This window comes from Eubalaena glacialis, chromosome 14, assembly GCF_028564815.1.
Source record: "Eubalaena glacialis isolate mEubGla1 chromosome 14, mEubGla1.1.hap2.+ XY, whole genome shotgun sequence".
Lineage (NCBI taxonomy): Eukaryota > Metazoa > Chordata > Mammalia > Artiodactyla > Balaenidae > Eubalaena > Eubalaena glacialis.
In genome coordinates, this window is record NC_083729.1 from 30,178,344 (window position 1) to 30,198,323 (window position 19,980).

The following is a 19,980-nucleotide window of genomic DNA, read 5'->3' on the forward strand; positions in this document are numbered from 1 at the left end:
CTGCCCAAGAAACTCATTGGCCTTACCAAGCCTAAAAAGACTCGTATTTATTGTCTTTATTTCCTTATATGATGTATTTGTGAACTTGGCTCCCAGGTAAACAGCTCTGAAGAAGACCCTTGAGGCTGAAATTCAACTCACATACAACCCTTCTCAAAGCCCTAAACCCTTTTGCATCTGTACTCTGGTCTCAGACTGCTGGAGGGGAAGGGAAGCATTATAGACCCTCTTATTTGTTTGAGTTGCTTGTATCTCATCTCTTCCCCTCCTGTCTACACCCAACCCCCATTAGACTGTCCTCAGTCTCACTCATCTTTGTTCATCAACTCAGTCACTGAATGTTGACTGAGGACCACACGAAAGGTTCACGTGATGAGTGAGACACGTGCCCTGACCTCAAGATTTTCAGAATTTTACAGAGGGATAATTTACACCGGCAAAGTGCTTAATGCTTTCAGATAAGGAGACTATGGCTGTCTCCTAACGGGCAGTAGGGGATAAATCTCAAGTCTCCTGACTTCAAATGCCTGTAAGCACCCAGGGGAGTACTGTGTCTCTAGTAGGCTGTCGGTAAGTATTCATTCATTCTTCTCTCTTAAGATGGGGGTGTTATGGAGAAGAGCACACTTAGTAAGCCAAGCCCCCTGAGCTGAGTGTGAATATCCATTTTGTCCCCATCCCTGGGGTGAGGCCAGATGCTTCCTGTTCTTGTAAGTCACCAAAAGTTTTACTGCTCTTTCCAGGATTTGTTCCAAAAAAAGAATTAAGCACACAGTCTTTGGAGCCAGTATCCCAGGGAGATCCAAGTAAGTTAATTGACAACTAGAAACCCATAGTGGCTTTGACATCTGATCTGCTCTCTCTCCCCTCTCTGCACTCACTCCCACCCTAACCTGCCTCTCTCCTACCCTGGATCTATTTATTTCCTCTCTTCTGTCACTTTGTTCTAAGGGGAAAGGGAAGCTTTGGAAGGATTTACACTATCTATGTGCAAGAGGATCAGATGTTTAAAACATCGCTATGGCAACAGGGTGGGGTGGAGTGGGGCGACAAGGCGGATGAAAGGAGGAGACTCGCTTGCCAGCGAGGACAGTGGTCCAGTGGAGATGATGGTACACAGAGCTCAGAGAGGGAAGCATAAATGGAGAGAAATGGGCAAATTCAAGAGATAGAGAAGGAAGAATCCAGAGGGTTAGAGGTAGAAGTGCAAGAGAAGGAGCCATTAAAGATGATTCGGACAACTAGGGCAAATGGTGCTGCCATGAGGACCACTGGGGACCGAGCACATTGGGGCAGCAGAGTGTTTACATCTATCATCTTCTGTAAGACGTTTGGTCTAGCAGGGAGTTAACTACCCAGATCTGACATTCTGAAAGGACAGCCCAGCCAGAAATTTAGAGTTGGAAGATGATGAGCCATAGTTCAAAGCCAAAGCTGTCAGAACGGAAAATGTGACCTAGCGAGACAGGATAGAGTAAGAAGAAACAGACGACTTAAACCTGAAGACCTTTAAGACTAACTCGGTGGAAGAGAAGCCACCTGAGGATACCAGAAAGAAGGGACCAGAGAAAAAGAGGAAAACCAGGAGGGAGCTGTGTGTTGCAAGCCAAGGAGAGCACCTGCAAATTCTCCCAGAAAGTTACGACAAGTCAGCCACCAATGGGCTGTGAGTCTCAACTCACCTCTGGGTGAGAATCACCTGAAGACTAACTTTTTTGGGGGTTTTTTTTTTGGCATGGACCATTTTTAAAGTCTTGATTGAATTTGTTGCAATACTGCTACTGTTTTATGTTTTGGTCTTTTGGCCGCAAGGCATGTGGGATCTTAGCTCCCCGACCAGGGATCAAACCCACAACCCCTGGCATTGGAAAGCGAAGTCTTAACCACTGGACCACCAGGGAAGTCCCACCTGAAGACATTTTTTAAAATGAAAGATACCAATTCCTGCCTCATACCTACTGAATCAGTCTCTCCCTAGCTCTTGCTACTCAAAGTGTGGTCTGAGGACCAGCAGAATTGGCGTCACCTGGGAGCTTGTTAGAACTGCAGAATCTCAGACTCCCCCCCAGATCTACTGAATCATGCAATTCCTTTGCATGCTAGCCCTTGAAAAGCACCGCCTGGAGTGATTCCCAGGCATCTTTATTTATTGAAGCTGCATAAGCAACTCTGATACTTATCCAGGGTTAAGAAACACTGGCCTAATATACTGGCCAACAAAAAGCATTAATCTATAAAATTGTATCACGTTGAAGAAAACCAAAGCAATTAAGAAAATTGGTAGATTGATTACTGTAGACCCCCTGTCTTACCTTTTCTTCCTCCTGCTGCAACCTCAGTGACCGTAATAAATTGCTCATGCTGGACATTTCATAACCCAGTTCTGTCCTTTTCGTATTGATGTTGTCATCTTCACATCAGCATATTTTCATCTCTGTATGAGGAAGCCACTGGGGTCTCAGTGAGCACATGCCCTGAGCGGGAGCCACTGTCAGTAAAACATTCCTGGGAAGGAGGAGCAAAGGTGATCCCAACATCAGCCATCAGGCTAATGAGTGAAGAGAGCAAAGGAAACAGAGAAACACCTCACCTCCTTAAAACCTATGAAATCAACACATCAATCTTGAACACAGTTCAAGATGTAAGAAATAAGGAGAGGGACTTCCCTGGCACAATGGTTAAGAATCCACCTGCCAATGCAGGGGACACGGGTTCGAGCCCTGGTCTGGGAAGATCCCACAGGACGTGGAGCAACTAAGCCCGTGCGCCACAACTACCGAGCCCGTGAGCCACAACTACTGAAGCCCGTGCGCCTAGAGCCCGTGCTCCACAACAAGAGAAGCCACCGCAATGAGAAGCCACACACCACAACAAGGAGTAGCCCCTGCTCGCCACAACTGGAGAAAGCCCACGAGCAGCAACGAAAACACAACGCAGCCAAAAATTGAACTATAATCTGCTGACATCTGAAGGAAAACCTCTCTTCAGGGGTGCTTCTCAAACTTTAATGTGCATAGGAATCACCTGGGGATCTTGCTAAACTGAGATCTGATTCTATAGGTTGGGGTGGAGCCTGGGAGTCCATCCACATGTCCAGCATAGGTGCCAGTGGGCGGCAAGCCCTAAAGAGCACCACTGCCACCTGCTGGCGGCAATTCACATCGCAAGCCCAGACCTAGGAAAGAGGGTTGGCCCTGTTTGGGGAACATGCCAAGCCACAGAGCAGTTCTGCTTCTCTTTTGCTTTATCCCAGGCTTTAGTGGCATCTCTAAACTCCGCTTCTTGATTTTATTTGCTTCTTCCAATCTTCATCTCGAGGGTCATGCTTGAGCATAGACAGTTTGGGGGCAGCAAAGGACAGGGTAAGCCAGCTGAACAGGAAGAGTCCGCAGGCCCTGACCATCCAGGCACACAGGGTCTAAAAGCTTGCGAGGTCCCTAGTGAGCCGAGGCACTGATTCCAGATGCAGCGGAGTCAGCCAGGCCCAGAGAGGCCCCTGTCATCACCTACTTCTCCTCTGGTTTTGATTGCCATGCACCACAGCAACAGAATAAAGCATGTTCTCAGAACTTTTCCCCTTAACCTGCCAATTCTGTAGTGTCACTCTTTACTAAATATTTCTCATCAATTCTGCTTAAAACTGTATCAACTCATGTTCATATCTTGCTTTCATTAAAAAAAAAAAATATATATATATATATATATATATCCCTCCTTGCCATGGAGCTTCTCCTTTTGGGGAATGGGAGGACCCCAGTCCCATGGAAGCAACACAATGCAGAGAACAGAAGTTGAGAGCAGCCTCATGGGCGATCGTGTGGCAGCTTAGAGATCCAGGCTGGTCTGGACAGCTGCACCCTTCCCACACAGGGCAGAGCTGGCCCCCATGTCCTCCTGGACACTCCAGTCCAGAAATTTCTAATTTTACTGTCTCTCTCCTTTTCGCCCACGGAACTCTGCTTTGAAATATTTTTGTCTCCCAAATTGCAGTTATTAAAGAACTCATTCCTCATTTTTTGTTAATCAAGAGACTATATACCTCCCAATAAGAAACTTCTAATCAGCACTGAATAATCAGTTTTATCATCCTGAGATGATATAATTTCAGTCGAGAGCAAAGAAGACACCAACTTGGACTTCCCTGGTGGCACAGTGGTTAAGAATCCGCCTGCCAATGCAGGGGACACGGGTTCGAGCCCTGGTCCGGGAAGATCCCACATGCCGCGGAGCAACTAAGCCCGTGCGCCACAGCTACTAAGCCTGCGCTCTAGAGCCCGCGAGCCACAACTACTGAGCCCATGTGCCACAACTACTGAAGCCCGCGCACCTAGAGCCCGTGCTCCAGAACAAGAGAAGCCACTGCAATAGGAAGCCCGCGCACGGCAACGAAGAGTAGCCCCCGCTCACCGCAACTAGAGAAAGCCCGCGCGCAGCAACGAAGACTCAACGCGGCCAAAAATACATAAATAAATAAAAAAGACACCGACTTCTACTTGCTTACGTGGCTTTCCATCAATTCCTTTCAGCGTTTGAAAGTTTGAACCAGCTTGCAGCCCCACCATCCCCCCACCTTCATCCTAACCTTCATCTACTTGCAGAGGTCCCGAGATCCTAACCAGAGCTGTCCTAGTCTTTGTTACAACTAAGAGAAGGGGCAAAAATCTAAGGCAGCTACAAATAAGAACAGGTATCTGTCGAGACAGGTGGATAATTTCTAGGGTTGCCCCACCCAGGGAAGTTAAGGATAAGATAAGTATCCATTTCTCAATCTACACTTCCTGCCCTCCCCTCTGCACTGGTCCTGCCGATTCTTCCCACCTTTAAAGAGAGCCAACACACAATTCTAAAAAGTTAGGATGAGAGTAAAAGACCATAAGCTCCAGGGACTCAGTCTGGGTGAATGCCCACATCTGGGGGTCTGCACTTATATGGTCTGAACTAGGAGACCATTCTGAGGGCCTTCTTAGACTTGACTGGGAGGTCCCTGCTTCTGTAGTCTGTAACTGTGGCTGATACAGAGAATTCTACAACAGTCATGGAAATAAGTACCAGCCCAGTGTCCAGGACCTTGGTACCCGGTGAAAATCAGTTACGGATATAAATAAATAAGTATACCTTGCATCTTGCTACTTATTTTTTTTAAACTTTCTTTTCGTTGGCATCCCAGGGGGCTCTGGTGGAGGAAGAGGGGAGTGAGCAGTGAAAGAGAAGCAGAATAACAGAGTCCCTTTCCATTCCTTAGGCTGCAAAGTTGACTTGTCATTTTTAATTGATGGGAGCGCGAGCATTGGCAAACGTCGATTCCGAATCCAGAAGCAGTTCCTGGCCGACGTTGCCCAAGCTCTTGACATTGGCCCTGCAGGTCCACTGATGGGTGTTGTTCAGTACGGGTAAGTGCTGCTCTGAATTCAGAAACCAAGGGATGTCCCACGCTTAATTTTGTGCCAGAAAAAAATACCTGACACATCCTAGAGCATAGCAGACTCATTCTCTTCCCTGATACAAATGTAAATGAAAGAAACGGAAGCAATCCAGATGCCGCTGAAGAAATCTGAGGCTTCCAGAAGGAGGGACAAGTTAATCCACACTTGAAACTAAATGGCATTTGCACTCCTGACTGGTAGAGAGAATATTTGTTTGGGAATTAAGAGAGCTGAGTTCAAGTTTTTGCTCAGCCAATAACAAGCGGCGTGGCCTTGGGCTAGACCTTCACCTCTCTCACGGTCAGTTTCCTCATCAAGGTTGGCCCCCTTTCAACCCTGACTATTAGAGTATTTGTTTGAGGGGCTCCTGTGCTCCACCTATAGGTGGGATGCCCAGAAAACATGGTGCTCTAGGTTGAACTTTCTCCTTTCTCTGGACAAACTTAGGCCTCTACACAGGTACTGGGAAAGCTCACCCGGCAATGGGGAGGACTGGGGTGGGGGGGGGGAGGGATGGCCACCAGCACTCACCCAGGTGACTGTCCCCAGTCCATTTTACTAGTCTACGTAGGGTAGAAATTGAGGGCGCATACTAACATCCAATCTCAACTTTTCTCTCGTTGGGGATAATAAGTCAATCTTATTTCAGATGTAATAGATTTCTCGCTAAAGCAGATATACAGATATCAACTGAAAATAAATAGGCAATCAAAGGCGTAAACAAGCACAAATCTCAAATAACAGGTGGGCTTTTGATCAAGAGCCATTAAGGGCAGGATAACTGTCTCACTTTCCACAAAGGATCTCGGGCACAACCCGCCCCTCCTTCTCCCAGATCTGCAGCTTAGCCTCGGCCTTGGACACTACCCTAGGCCTTGGTACCTCTTGCTCAGAAGCCACAGTCTGAAAAGTAAAAAACACACGCCTGACAACATCTGCGGCCGTCTCCGATCCCTTCAAATGTTTCCCGGGAACATCCCAGAACAGCATTTTAACCGAGGTTGTTGTGTCACAGACATTAGAATATTTAGTTTTGAGATGTCCAAAGAAATAAAATGCTTTATTTTCATAAGAACCTATAATGTTTGTATTTTTAGAATTAAATTCCAATAACATATTTAGCACTATCTTCTATTTCTGTGAAGGAAAATAGCTAAGTGGCACTTGTATATAGTCAGAGTCAAATATATGAAAATAACCAATTGCTACACATGTTAATTCTCAATGTCAGATGTTCTGGGGGATTTTAACTTGAAATAGGAAAATACGTGGTTTTGGTCATTGTTTTCTTGTTTTCAAGACGTCAACCTATTTTCATTCCTGTGTTACTTTTTAAAGTTAGCAGATGAATAGCAGGCTTCTCTGGGGAGGAAATGTAAGCGTTTTAGTGCCAGATGTTCCCGGTCAGTTTTATTGGGGGGTTCAAAGCTTGGTATGTCATCTTGCATTAAAAATAGCTGCTTTAAAAGCTGTGTATACCAAGGTTTATAGGAGAATATGAAAATAAGGTGATAAATATGTCAAGGAAAAGAAAAATGGCAGGAGCATTGTGTTGTGTGCTGATGGGAACATGGATTAAAGAACAAATGTAGCAGGGAAGGAAAAAATCAATAAAGACTCCTTCCCCTCAAAAAGACATTTTCTTTCACGTGTTCCTAATGTCATCACCATTTACAGGGAACAGTTTACCTCCATGCTTTCCAATGTCACTTTCTAAAAATGCCTTCCCTATTCATCTTTTTTTCCGTCCAGGGTTCTTATTAATTTAAAGCCCTTAACGGAAATGTGTCTGTTTTCCTTTACTTTATGCTCATACAAACCAATCAATCATCTTCACCCTCCTTCGGCCACGGGGTGGAGTGGAAAGCACAATGAACTGGTGACAGGACGTCTTGAATTCTAGCCTTAGCTCTGCTGTGTGACCCTAAGCAAGTCACTTAACCTCTCCATGTAAGAGCTGCCATCTCTAAAGTACAGGCCAGTCAGACCAGATGATTTATTAGGGCTCTGCCAGCCCTGATGTTCTGTAATTCAGTGACTGGCTCTGTACTCAGAAGACATCCAATCAGTGAATGTTGAGTGAACATGCTGGGTGAGCATCCTCTCCCTTCCAGCCTCAGGTTCTGATTAGGTGGGTGAATGATCAGCAATGAAATGATGGCTGCACAGAGGTTATACATCCGTCAGTGGAACGTGGGGAACAAAATCAGTTGGAGAGAGGCATTAGGAAGGTGTGATGAGGCTGAAGGGGAAATCCACACACCCAGCTGAAATTGCTTTTATTTCAGCCACCTGGGTGGCTCCCATCCGTCCTTTCTTCAGCAAATGGTCTTAGTGCGAGAGAGGGCAGGGGGTGGGGAAGGAAAGTGTATGGGGGCAGGGGTCGATGCGGACATGGGGCCAGTGTTTCTGGAAAAGGGCTTTCCAGTGCTTGGCTGGCTGGGAGACTGATTCCTCTACTGGTACTTTGGGTTCTCACCGGATTCTAGTGCCCAGTTCACAACCACAGGGAATCAGCCCTGCTCTCTCAGAATCACAGAGCAATGGGGCCTTAGAAAGCTCCTGGTTCCACCTCCTCGTGTTACAATGAGGAAACAAGGCTCTAAAAGAAATGACCACCTTGGCAAGAATGAGCACTCAAGGTGAGACTGGGGTTGGAAGGGAGCTGGCCAAGGTTGGAGGACTCCCGAGCTCAGAATTTCTCCTGCTCTCAGGCCTCTCCCCTCTGTCACTGCTGCCATGGGTCCACATGGGAGACTTCCCCCAGAAGATTCCTTCCCTTGGTTTTCCTTAGAGCTGAGGCAGAACTTAGACTTTTAAATTTGGAATTTAGAAGACTCATACTATTAACAGGAAACAGAAGGCAAATAAGAAATAAAAATACGAGAAGGCTAAAAATGACCTGATGTACAAAATGCTCGTTCTGTATCCTGATCCGTAAGCATCCTACACAAAGATATTTTGGATGCAGGAAACAGAAAACCAACCCAGGCAGGCAGGTGAAGGGAGAATGATGTCACAGGACTGGCAAGTCTTGGTCATCCCCTCCCTCCTCCTTTCCCTGCATCTCTTTGTCTCTCTGCTTGTCCACTCCGTTCTCTCCTCAGTGGCCCAGCATCATCCCCTGCCAGGCTCGTGGTTTGTGCTCCTCTGTAACTTCCCCCTTGCACTGGCTGGGCTCCTAATTCTGGTCCGGACCAGGGGGAGCTCCTCAGCCCCCGTGGTGCCAGCATGCTCCCTCTCCCACATCCCCCCCGCCGCACCCGCAGAGGCTCGGAGCCCAGGCCCGCGTTAACCTTTCAGCAACCACAGCGTTCCTTCCACAGTCATCACGCACCTCCAGTAAGAGACGCAGCGTATGACACAGACGCAGAGAGGTTGAGTGACTTCCCTAAGAACACACAGCTAAATGCATGACCACTGGGGAGAGGAGAGATGTTAAATCTTGGGTTAATCCCTAAAATGTCGAACCAAATTGACTTCAAGATTTTGCTCCTCTGCCAAGAAAGCTCCTGATAATGGAGGCTTTCCACCAAACTGAGGACAGAGACACTGCTGAAGACAAGGCCAAGGCTCAAGACCCCATCTTGCACACATGTTCTAATTTACAGTTAAACAGCCAACATGCTCGTGATTGCGCTTATGACCAACAGGAACATTAAGAGGCCAGATGAAAGAATGGCCAGAGCAAGTCGCTGTTAGGTGAAGTCTAGCAAACAGAATAAGGAAGACAAGCAGCTCACATTTTAGCTGCCACCTGGATCCACAGGGGCTAAATGCCCTCTGGACCTTCCGTAGGATTTTGTTTTTGTCCCTGATTTCAGTATAAATGGAACAGAATTGCACAGGTTCTTTTGAACTTTGTAATCAACCCCAGGATACCAACATTGGAAAACAGCTGTAGAATAAAGCAAAATATCGGTTTCTCTTCATTTCAAAGTGAAATACGTTTTTCTTTGCTCATGGTTCTCTGACAGGCACCCCGTGTTTTGGCTCTGAGGTGGGCTGCATCTCCTTACTATTTTACTTCACAGCCCACCCAACTCAGCCCTGACTGCGCACCCTCAGCTGAGCCTCCCTTCCTGCCCCCAAAAGCAGGAAGGATGCCCAGAGGCTCCCGTGGATCAGCTGAGCCACTGAGTGTGGGGCAACCAGAGGAGGGAGGAGAAACGAGGTGTCGGGTCTGGTGTGATGGGCAGAATAATGGCCGCAAAGCTGCCCACGTCTGGAACCCCTGGATGTGTGACCTCACAGAGCAGGAGGGGCTTTGTGGATGTGGTTAAAGTCAAGGACCCTGAGACGGGGAGATTGTCCTGGATTACCCAGTGTCCCAGTCTAATCAGCTGAGTCCTTAAAAGCAGAGAACCTTTCCCAGCTATTATCAGTTGGAGGGAGATGTGACTACGGACGATTAGTCAGAAAGGTGCGACAGCTTTCTTTGAAGCTGGAGGAAAGGGGCCCTGACCAAGAAATGCAGGCTGAAAAAGCCAAGGCAATGACTCTCTCGAGAGCCTTCAGAAAGGAGCAGAGCCCTGCCAGGGAGACCCAATTCGGGCTTCTGACCTCCAGAGCTGTAAACTGATAAGTGTGTTGTTGAAGTCCCTAAGTTTACAACTGAGATAGGCAACTAATACACCTGGCAAGGAGGACCATTCTGTCACATTTCCTTGAGTCTGCAGCAAAGGAAGGGATGGGAGGGGCTGGGGCATGCGCCCTGGCTGGAGGGGGCCTGGGAGTTGCAAGTCTCAGCACCTCAGGACTTCAGAGCAGGAAGGGAGTGCCCAGCCCCGACTTCACATTGTGATCACCAGGGGAGCTTTTAGAGTTGCTGATGCCTGGGCCCCATCCCAGCCCTATTAAACCAGAATCCTGCAAATACCCAGAAGCTGGTCTTTTATCTATAATTCCAATCTGTAGCCAAGGTGAGAATCACCAACTCCCCGAGAGGGCAAGGGACAGCTCGGCTTCCCAGGTGAGAGGGCAGCACCCGGTCGAGCTCAGGTCTCTCCAACTCCTGCCCCATCCTCTCCTCATGCCCTCAGCCTACACTGCCTTTATAGGAACTAACAGGATCCGGAACAGCCGCCTGACTGCCTGAGAGGGCTCTCCAGGGCCTAATGACACTTGCAAAGATCCCCCTGCCACTTCTCTCTCAAGGCAGGTGAACCCTTGAGCCACAGGCCTCGGGAACACAGTCTCAAGGCTGAGTAAGCTGGGAATACAGCTCACACAAGAATCTTATGCTTTTCCTGTTCCCCACCACGTGGTTCTCCCAGAGGGACAAAGGAAATGAGGACACTGCCCTCGACTTGCACCACTTCTACTCAACGGTTCCCCTCGACCCCCCATCGCACATCGCTGGGGCTTATCCCGGTGCCCCCCACCCATGCTGAGATCATTCTCCCTAGACCCCCTGGACCATTCTGCTAGAGAAGCAGGTGGCCACCCCCATGCACATTAGAACCACTTGGAGAGCATCTGAAAATCCCAATGCCCAGACCCAACCTCAGATCGATTAAATCAGAATTTCTGAGTGTGGGACCCAAGCATCATTCATTTTTAAAACTCCCCAGGTGATTCCGTTGCACAACCAGAATGTGAAGGCACAAATATTCCCACGGGGCTGTGCTCTCATCTGGTGAACGCTGTGTCCCGGGCCCCTCCTGTCTCCCCGCCAGGTTGCCACCCTAGGGCTATAGGAGCTCCATCCTCCTCCCTCCTCTCAGCCTTTCTTATGCCTGCTCCACATTTCTTATTTATTCTTCTCCCTTCCTCTTATCACTGGCAGCCCCGCTGCTGATTTTCTTGATTCTTACAGCATCCTCTAAGACATTGCCACTCAAAATGTGATCCACGGCCTCACCTGGGAGGCTGTTAGAAAGGCAGAACCTCGGATCTCGCACCCAACCTACAGAGTTAGAATCTACATTTTAGGGACTTCACTTGTGGCGCAGTGGTTAAGAATCTACCTGCCAGTGCAGGGGACACAGGTTCGGTCCCTGGTCTGGGAAGATCCCACATGCTGTGGAGCAATTAAGCCCATGCGCCACAACTACTGAGCCTGAGCTCTAGAGCCTGCGAGCCGCAACCACTGAACCCGCCTGCTGCAACTACTGAAGCCCGCGCACCTAGAGCCCGTGCTCCACAACAAGAGAAGCCACCGCAGTGAGAAGCCCGTGCACCGCAATGAAGAGTAGCCCCCGCTCGCCGCAACTAGAGAAAGCCCATGCGCAGCAAGGAAGACCCAACGCAGCCAAAAATAAATTAAAAAAAAAAAAAAAAAGAATCTACATTTTAACAAAATCCCCAGGTGACCGGGCCAAACGGCTAAGTTTGGGAAGCACCAAACACTGTGTCTGTTGCCAAGACATTCCGTGTCGCTGGACTTACCTAGCCCAGCGACGTGGTAACAGACAGCAAGCCGGACAGCCCCCTGGCTCCAGAGTAATTCTTAGATCAGCAGATTACTCATCCACATTTCCTCCAGCAGGAAGACGCTTGCAGATTCATTTTCTATTTTTTGGTGGAGGGGTGGAATTATTGTTGCTAATTACCAAAAAAAACCCCTACTCCTCTAAAAACAAAAATTGATTATAAGACTCTGCTCCATGTCTCTGATCCTAGGAAATGTGAGAAAGGCCAGTGTCCTTTCAAAAGGGGCTAGTTGTGCTAATTCCCTCAGCAGGTCGGCCTGGACCCCATGCTCAGTCCTTTGTAGGGAAGGGCAGAATCATTTTCACTCCGAGCGGGTAATACCCTCAAGGGACAAGTCTGCCACCCGACCTGCAGCCAGCAGCATGTCCTTAGGCAACCAGGGTCACCCTAGAACACTCTCCTGAGTTCACAGGCATGGTTCATCTCAATGACTAAGTCCATAAATCATCACACTTTAGCATTAATTAAAAGGCTAAGGATAGTCATGTTATTTTATTTTAACCTTAAGGTGATGATATCTTGTTGTAGGAAACAGTTTCAAAAGGTTCTTGTTATAGGGAATATGGTTAGTTAATATGTCTCTACTGGCATAAAAATTCATTTGAGAGGCTCACTCCATGTGACTCAAAGCGTTATGGGGTAAACCAATAGACTCTGGGACTTCAACCAAATGGGAACCTTAGGACTGAAAGGGCCGCAGAAGTCCTCTAAAATCCAGGGCTTCCCAAACTGTCCCAAGGATGAGATTCATCTGGATCCCTTATTTTAAAAAATCCCTACCCCCAGCCCAGACCTACTGAATTGAGTTTCTGCTGGGAGGAGACCTGGTAACCTGTGTAGTTTAACAGGGTGCCTCAGGTGAGACTTGTCATCAGGGAGGCCTGGAGACACAGATGCTCTGTCCAGTTCCCTGCCCCCAGGCCCCAGCCTTCCTAGGAATCACCTGTGCCCATCTCTAACAGGCATTCTTTCTTCTCACACACTTGCAGGATAGTCCTTTCCTATTGCATGAATTATCCCTTTCTATGCATAGTCAAATGCTGGCTCCCTATCATTTCTCTTCATTAGTCTTAGCTCTTTTTCCAAACATAGAACAATTTGATATTTTCTCCTTGAGCTGTAAATCTTTATTTTCTTCTCTTATTTTCAAAGGAAATCTTTGATATCACCGAGGGAAAAAATGTGTTTTCCTTTAATGAGATCTAATAAAATTACAAATTAAAAGGTTGCTTACATTAAAATATAGTGGCACTTTGAACTTTTAAAATAATCTTCATCTCTGAAAAAGGCACCAGGCTAGGGTTCTCCTTTTATTTAAAAAAATCCCTACCCCTAGCCTGGTGCCTTTTAAATAAAAGGCCACCAGCCCATATATCCTAAAAAAGGATACATACACCCATGTGCTCTGGTACTGAGAGCTGCCACAGTCTGCAAGTTAAAGACTTACCATTCATTCCTATAATTTAATTACATTACATTTTAACAAAGATTTATTGACTGTTTACCACGGTCTAAGCACTATGCCATTTGCAGGGGATACTAATGTAAAATTCATCTAAGTGGTTTGATTACATTTGCCTGTAAGTCCCTTGGTGGATGAGCTCTGCGGCTTTACTCCTAATCATAATTTTAGCAACTGGAAAGAGTTTCAGAGGTCCTCTGATCCAACCTTTCAATTCATTAAAAATAAATAACTGTGATAGAGATTCTGTTCTTCGGGACTTCACCAGCTAGTAAGGGAGGCGATATCTTTAAAAGAAATAACATTAAATAAAATGAAAAGCATCTATTCATTGGGTATATGAATAGCTCATCTGTCTGCTTCTGAAGATAGATTCATCTACCGCTATGATGTAATAGGGGAAGAGAGTGGAGTGTGGAGCTCAGAGGGGAGTATTCAGCTCTACCCGGGATGATCTAAGAGAGGAGAGGACATCTGAGCTTCCTCCTTCCCTCCCTTCCTTCCTTCCTTCCTTTCCATAATTCTCTATTACCCCCTGTATGCTAAGCACCAGGGATAGGAGATACTGGGACATAGCACCTGTTCACAAGTAGGTTACAGTCAGTCTTCATGATTTACAGACCCCATATCTGCAAATTCACCTACTCCCTCAAATGTACTTGTATCTCCAAAATCAATACTTATGGCACTTTCACAGTTGTGCGGACATGCACAGAGAGGGTATGAAATACACAACATTCCCAGCTGAGGTTCAACAAGGCGATGCTCTGCCTTCTAGTTTCAGCTCGTACTGTAAACAAGTGTCCTTTTCACAGTCTATTTAGCACGTCATTTTTCTGCCACTCATTGGTGATTTCACTATTTTTAATGGCCCCAAGTGTAGTGTTGAAGTGCGATCTAGTGTTCTGAGCACAAGAAGGCTGTGATGTGCTTATGGAGAAACTGCAAGTGTTAGATAAAATTCCTTCAGGCAACTTATTGTGCTGTTGGTCATGAGTTCAATAATAACGAATTGATGACTTGGTATATTCAGCAAAAAAGAGAGGAAATTTGTTGATCTGTGTGTAATCAACAGATTTGATCTGCTCCAGAAAGTGCTAAAGTACCTAATATCTATAATGCATGATGAAGCTATGGAAAAGATGGAAAAGTGGCTGAAGTTAGGAATTCATGAAATGATGACTGATTTTTTTTTTTTAAGCACAGTGGATAGCACTGTGAGACTGAAAGCCAAAAAATTTACAGTAGCACTACCCAGGGTCAAGAAAATGTTAAACCCTTCTCAGCTAGTGTTTCATTATACGGAAAATTTGCATATAATTATTTGTAAGAAACTTATATATTAAATTGGGTACCTTGAAACAGAAACATACGTAAAACAAGTTTATATACTTACTGATCTATTGATGAAAATGTGACCAGAGGCCCACAGGAACATAACCCCATATTTTCCCTAGGAGCAATGGCTCAGAACTTGCTAATTTGATGTTTGCAGCAACTTTATAAAACATAACTATTGCAGATAACAAGATTTGACAGTACATGTAGTATCAAGAGGTGATCCCTCACTCTACAAAGTGATCGACATTCAGACAGCCTCATGAGCAGGGGAACACTATGGATGTGACTAGGTGACTAGCTTCCACATTTAAATACTTTTTCTGTAAACACTTTTGAAAGAAAATTTTATATTTTTGCTTTTGAAATTATTTGTCTATGAGCAACGCTTAATTTACGATCAGCTATGATTTCTTCACAATCGTCAGACACACTCAGGAAATCTTTCAAAGTGAGAAAATCTAGCCTCAAAATCATTTTCAAATGTAAGTAGAGTTAAAAATTTTCCAGTTAATGGGGCATATATAACATTATGTTTGGTAGACAATTACGTAGTTGTTATTGTCAATATCAATTTCACAATTTTCTATTTTATAGCTAATAATACTTTTGTTGTTTTAACTCATTCTTTTTTTTTTTCCAGTCCCTGAAAAGTTCATATTCCTTGGTTACCAAGGGTAGATCCAGACTTTGGGGACTCTGAAGCTTATGTAGCCTGGGGACTCTTTTAAGAAAAAGAACACAAAATTACAAATACAAAATTAGGTCCCTTGGAAGAAGTATCATTAGCATCCAATTATTATTATCATTATAATCCACCTCTGATAGGCACTTAGCACCTTTGGATAAAACATCCCCTGCAGAGGCCACTGTGGTGCAGGAAGACCAGGTAGGAAGCTATAGCCATAGTTCAGGAAAGAGAAGATCATAGTCCAAACTTGAGGATGGAAAGGATGAGAGAGACACAAGAAATATTTAAGAGGTTGGTCTGACAGGAATGCATATTGCTGGGATGACTTGATGAGTCAGAAGAGGGACTAGGGGCTTCCCTGGTGGCGCAGTGGTTGGGAGTCCGCCTGCCAATGCAGGGGACACGGGTTTGAGCCCTAGTCCGGGAAGATCCCACATGCCATGGAGCAACTAAGCCCGTGCACCACAACTACTGAGCCTGCGCTCTGGAGCCTGCGAGCCACAACTACAGAAGCCCTCGTGCCACAACTACTGAAGCCCGCATGCCTAGAGCCCGTGCTCCGCAACAAGAGAAGCCACCGCAATGAGAAGCCCTCGCACCGCAACGAAGAGCAGCCCCCCCGCTCACCGCAACTAGAGAAAGACCGTGCGCAACAACGAAGACCCAACGCAGCCAAAAATAAAGATAAATGAATTTATAAAAAAAAAAAAAAAAAGAAGAGGGACTACAGAAGGGGATGTCGGTGGTTTGATGGAGCAGATATGGAAGATAATTGACTTCAGTTTTGGAAATACCAAAGCCAAGGAGCCTGTGGACCACACCCAGGGACCACAGATGTATGGAAGTATTCCAGATGTATGGAAGCCTTTTTATTTATTCTGAGGTTCAAGAGAGAGGACCGACCAGTGTGCACAAAACAGCTGCTGGCATATGAATGGTCGGTGAACCCCAGGTGGCTGAAGTTGATGAGATCCCCCAGGGCTGTGCATAAATTAAGAAGGGATGCATGAGGGAGATAGAACTGCCGGGAACACCAGCATTTAGAGGTAGAGATGCACAGAAGAGGAAAGAAGAAATGTATGTCTCTTTGATACTGTTAATGGAGTGCCTGCAGGTACCACATACTGTGCGAGGTGTCGTGAGCTAGAGGAAGCAGTCAGGCACAGAGGTTGTCAGCTGGGGTCGGGGCCCAGGGAGACAGGTAGCTGGAGCTTGGAGGGTGGGCACAATTGGGGTTTCCCAGATGAGGGAACCGATGAGCAAAGGCACAGGGCTAGAAAACCAGGAAATAGTGAGTAGCTCATTCTAAGTAGAATATAGGTGAGAGTGACAGAGAGAACAGTATGAGCCTGCTAGGTTGGAATCAAGTTACGGATGGGCTTTGAAAGCCAAAATATGAAGTTTAACAATAGGAGTCTCGGATGATTTTGAGCCAAGTTTTACAGTCAGAGCTGAATATGAGGAAGGGTTCTCTAGCAGACAGGCATATACCCAGCATTACAGAGACTGACATAGAGACTCATAATAGAACCAGCAAGAAGTAAGGGGGCCTGAACTCAGAGGGTTGCACAGAAACACAGAGGAGGGGATAAAAGCAAGTGCTCCAGATAGAGGAACTTAGGAGACGTGCCTGACAGGTCCCATGGGTCCTATGACTGAGCAAGTAAAGATGGGGTCCAGGTTTTGAGCCTAGATGGCCGGGGGGCAAGTACAGCAGTTACTGAAATTGATCTGTGAGAATAGAAACCGGAAAGCCCTGGAGCCCCAAGGGAAAGAAGACTAACCGTGAAAGCACTGGAGTTCCTTCGCTGTGATTCCCCCTCCCTGGGCCCTGAGCAGTGGGGTGTGTTAAAGCAGCCTCGGTTCGGTTCGCAGCCTTCGCATGTGGCTTGATGGTGAGGTCAAGCTCAGCCAGAATGCGCACATTTCTCTGTTCTGCACTTTGCTTTATTGTTGTTGTTCGTTTGTGTTTAATCCTAAACTAGAACTTGGTTTTCACCTGGTGGCTTTTCATCTGGTTGGAGTTTTCCCCAACACCCACCCTAGTTGAGCTTGTCTTAAACTTTCCTTGTCTTCGCTGATGGTAGTTGGTCCTCCCAGTTTCACATCACCTCTCGCTTAGAGAAGCGGACTTCTGGGCAGTTTGCTTTGGTTTTGCCTAAGAACCAGCCTGTGTCCCTCATATTCACGAATGAGATGGAGGACTGAGGGGCATCCTTCCAGCCTCTTTCAGAACTCTTCTCCGACATAGATCACCTTGTGATAGCTAGGAGGGTCGGATAATAGGGTCGGAGCAGGGGAGGGGAGGGAGGCAGAGGATGTCTCCTCTCGGGTCCTGGGGAACTGGCTTCCTGGCGACTGTACTGCCAGGTTCCCCAAAGGAATGGCTGAGAATCCACTGTAGGGCCCGGGAATTTCCACCTGAAACTGCCGAAGCCTGCTTCTTCCTGGATCTACTCCAGGTGTTTATGGAAAGACTGCTTTTAAAGGTCTCCTTCTCCCTCTCCTGGAAGACTTAGTAATCTGCAGCCAGGACCAGCTACGTAATTTGCAGTTCCACATTTTCAAAAAGTATTAAGAATTTCAAGACAGCAGCATCAGAGCATTGAAGCAAGTGCAGGCTCTTTTGGAGTCTGGGGCTCCGTGTGACCTTAGAGGTCACACCTGCACGAAGCGCTGCCAGTGGCTGAGTGTCAGTGCTTCGAGAGATGTGATTTCACTGTGCATCCCCACTTCATCCTGAGTGTGACCACTCACGTCCACCCCACGGAGCCCTCGTCCCTCCAGACACACCTTCCACCTGGTCATGAAAGGTATTCTACATCCCCTGCTCAGCTGCTCCCAAGCCTGTTACCCAAGGAGACTCTGCTCTAGAGAAGGGTTCTCATTCTGTTTCTCCACTTAATTCACTCCAACTCCTCTCCAGCTAACCTTTTTCAGGCATCAGTAAAATAGATGTTGACCTTCCGGGTAAGATTTGAATATTCTCACCCAGTCCCAGGAGCCACAGAGTGAGAAAGATGAAGGGATGTCTTCTCCTTGACATGGCTGTTAAGATGCAGTTCCAGTGCTGGGGTAACCCAGGGATGGCTATCAGCTGAGACCCTCTTCCTGGAAAGGAGGGTCTGGAGCAGCCTGGGGACATCCTGACATTTGCAAAATCCCACTGGACAGCAGTCCTGCTCTTTAACAACATAAACGTCGTGATCTTGATTTTTATCTAGATGAGGAAACTGAGGCCCAGAGAAGTTAGATGACTTCTCAAGGTCACACAGCTAGGAAACAGCATAGTCAAAACTAGAACCCACACCTTCGGAGCCCTGAAACAGCCCGATTTTCTCTACACACACTGCGGAGGACCCAGTCCTCCCATCACTTCTGTCCACAGTGGGGCATTTTATAAACACCAGCTTAAGGCTTTGAAGCAGCTTCCATTCTGTTCATATCTAAAACAATCAGCTCTGATTTCTGCTTTCCTCAAAGTGTAATAACTTTCCAGCTAATTTTTATTTCTTGTTCTGAATCTTCAGAGACAACCCTGTTACCCAGTTTAATCTCAAGACTCACATGAATTCCCAGGATCTGAAGACAGCCATAGAGAAAATTACCCAGAGAGGAGGGCTTTCTAATGTAGGTATGTGATCCAGATGCCGATCTTCTTGCTACCACGTTTCTCTTTCTGTGTGGTCGTCTGCTAACATGCTAGAAAGAAAAAGGAAAAAATCAAAATAATCCATCAAGAAATGACTCACATAATATCTGTATCTTTCCTCAAGTATTATCATGGATTCAGGGGGCAAAAATCATTACCACACACATGCTGGAGAGTTCTAGCACGCCTGGTTCCTCAGTATGGCAGCTTTCTTCAGGACAAGTAGAACTGCAATCATGACTATCCCGACTGTTCTCCGAGTCATCAAATATTTTTCATTATATTTTGTAAAAACTTTTTTTTTTTAAATAAAAATAAGTAAAATTTGTAACCAGTTCCATTCAGGAAGCTCCACAGTGCCCCTTGGGAGTCTTTTTCTAATCAGCTCCTGTTATAGTAATAACTGTGCAAAAAGAGACATGGTCTTTGTTTCAGGCTGAGTCTCTATCTGATCCTTGGTGGTGGTGATGGGTTGGGGTGGCAGTGGGGTACCAGAATTCCAAGGTCAAGATCTAGTCCTCAATGGGGCAGATCCAGAAACTCCATTTTATCAGTTCCCCAGAGGTGACCAGGCATTAGGAAACAGGTTCACACTAACCAAGCTCAAAAGCCACCAATGAGCCCATGCCAGTGTACTAATTTATAAATGGTAGTCTGGTTTTGGGGGCACTGGGAAGGCTGTCCACTTCTTGGGGAACCTGTCTGTACCATCGCAATCCAGGGAAATGGAGAAGTGAGCCACAGTTGCTTGACATAGAGCGCACACAGGGAATAGAACTATCTTTGAAGGATCATCTTCAAAATTACAGTAAACCTGATTAATTATTTCCCTCTCCACCTCAGTGTTTGTCTCTGTAGACCAGCATATAAGTATCTGGCAAATGAAGAGCCTTTGATCTCTGAACAAGTCTAAATACACACTGGCCAAGTCACTGCTATCCAAGACACCAAATCAGTAGTACCTCATCAGGAACATGAT

General features: G+C 46.4%; 1 protein-coding gene across 1 annotated transcript in view; it reads left to right on the forward strand.

Annotated features, from left to right (window-relative positions):
* VIT (vitrin) overlaps positions 1–19,980 on the forward strand; it is a 135,135-nt gene that overhangs the window by 105,011 nt on the left and 10,144 nt on the right. The window contains 3 exon segments of the mRNA XM_061210879.1: positions 744–806; positions 5,243–5,390; positions 18,880–18,983. Of these exon segments, the coding sequence (XP_061066862.1) occupies positions 744–806; positions 5,243–5,390; positions 18,880–18,983 (315 nt within the window).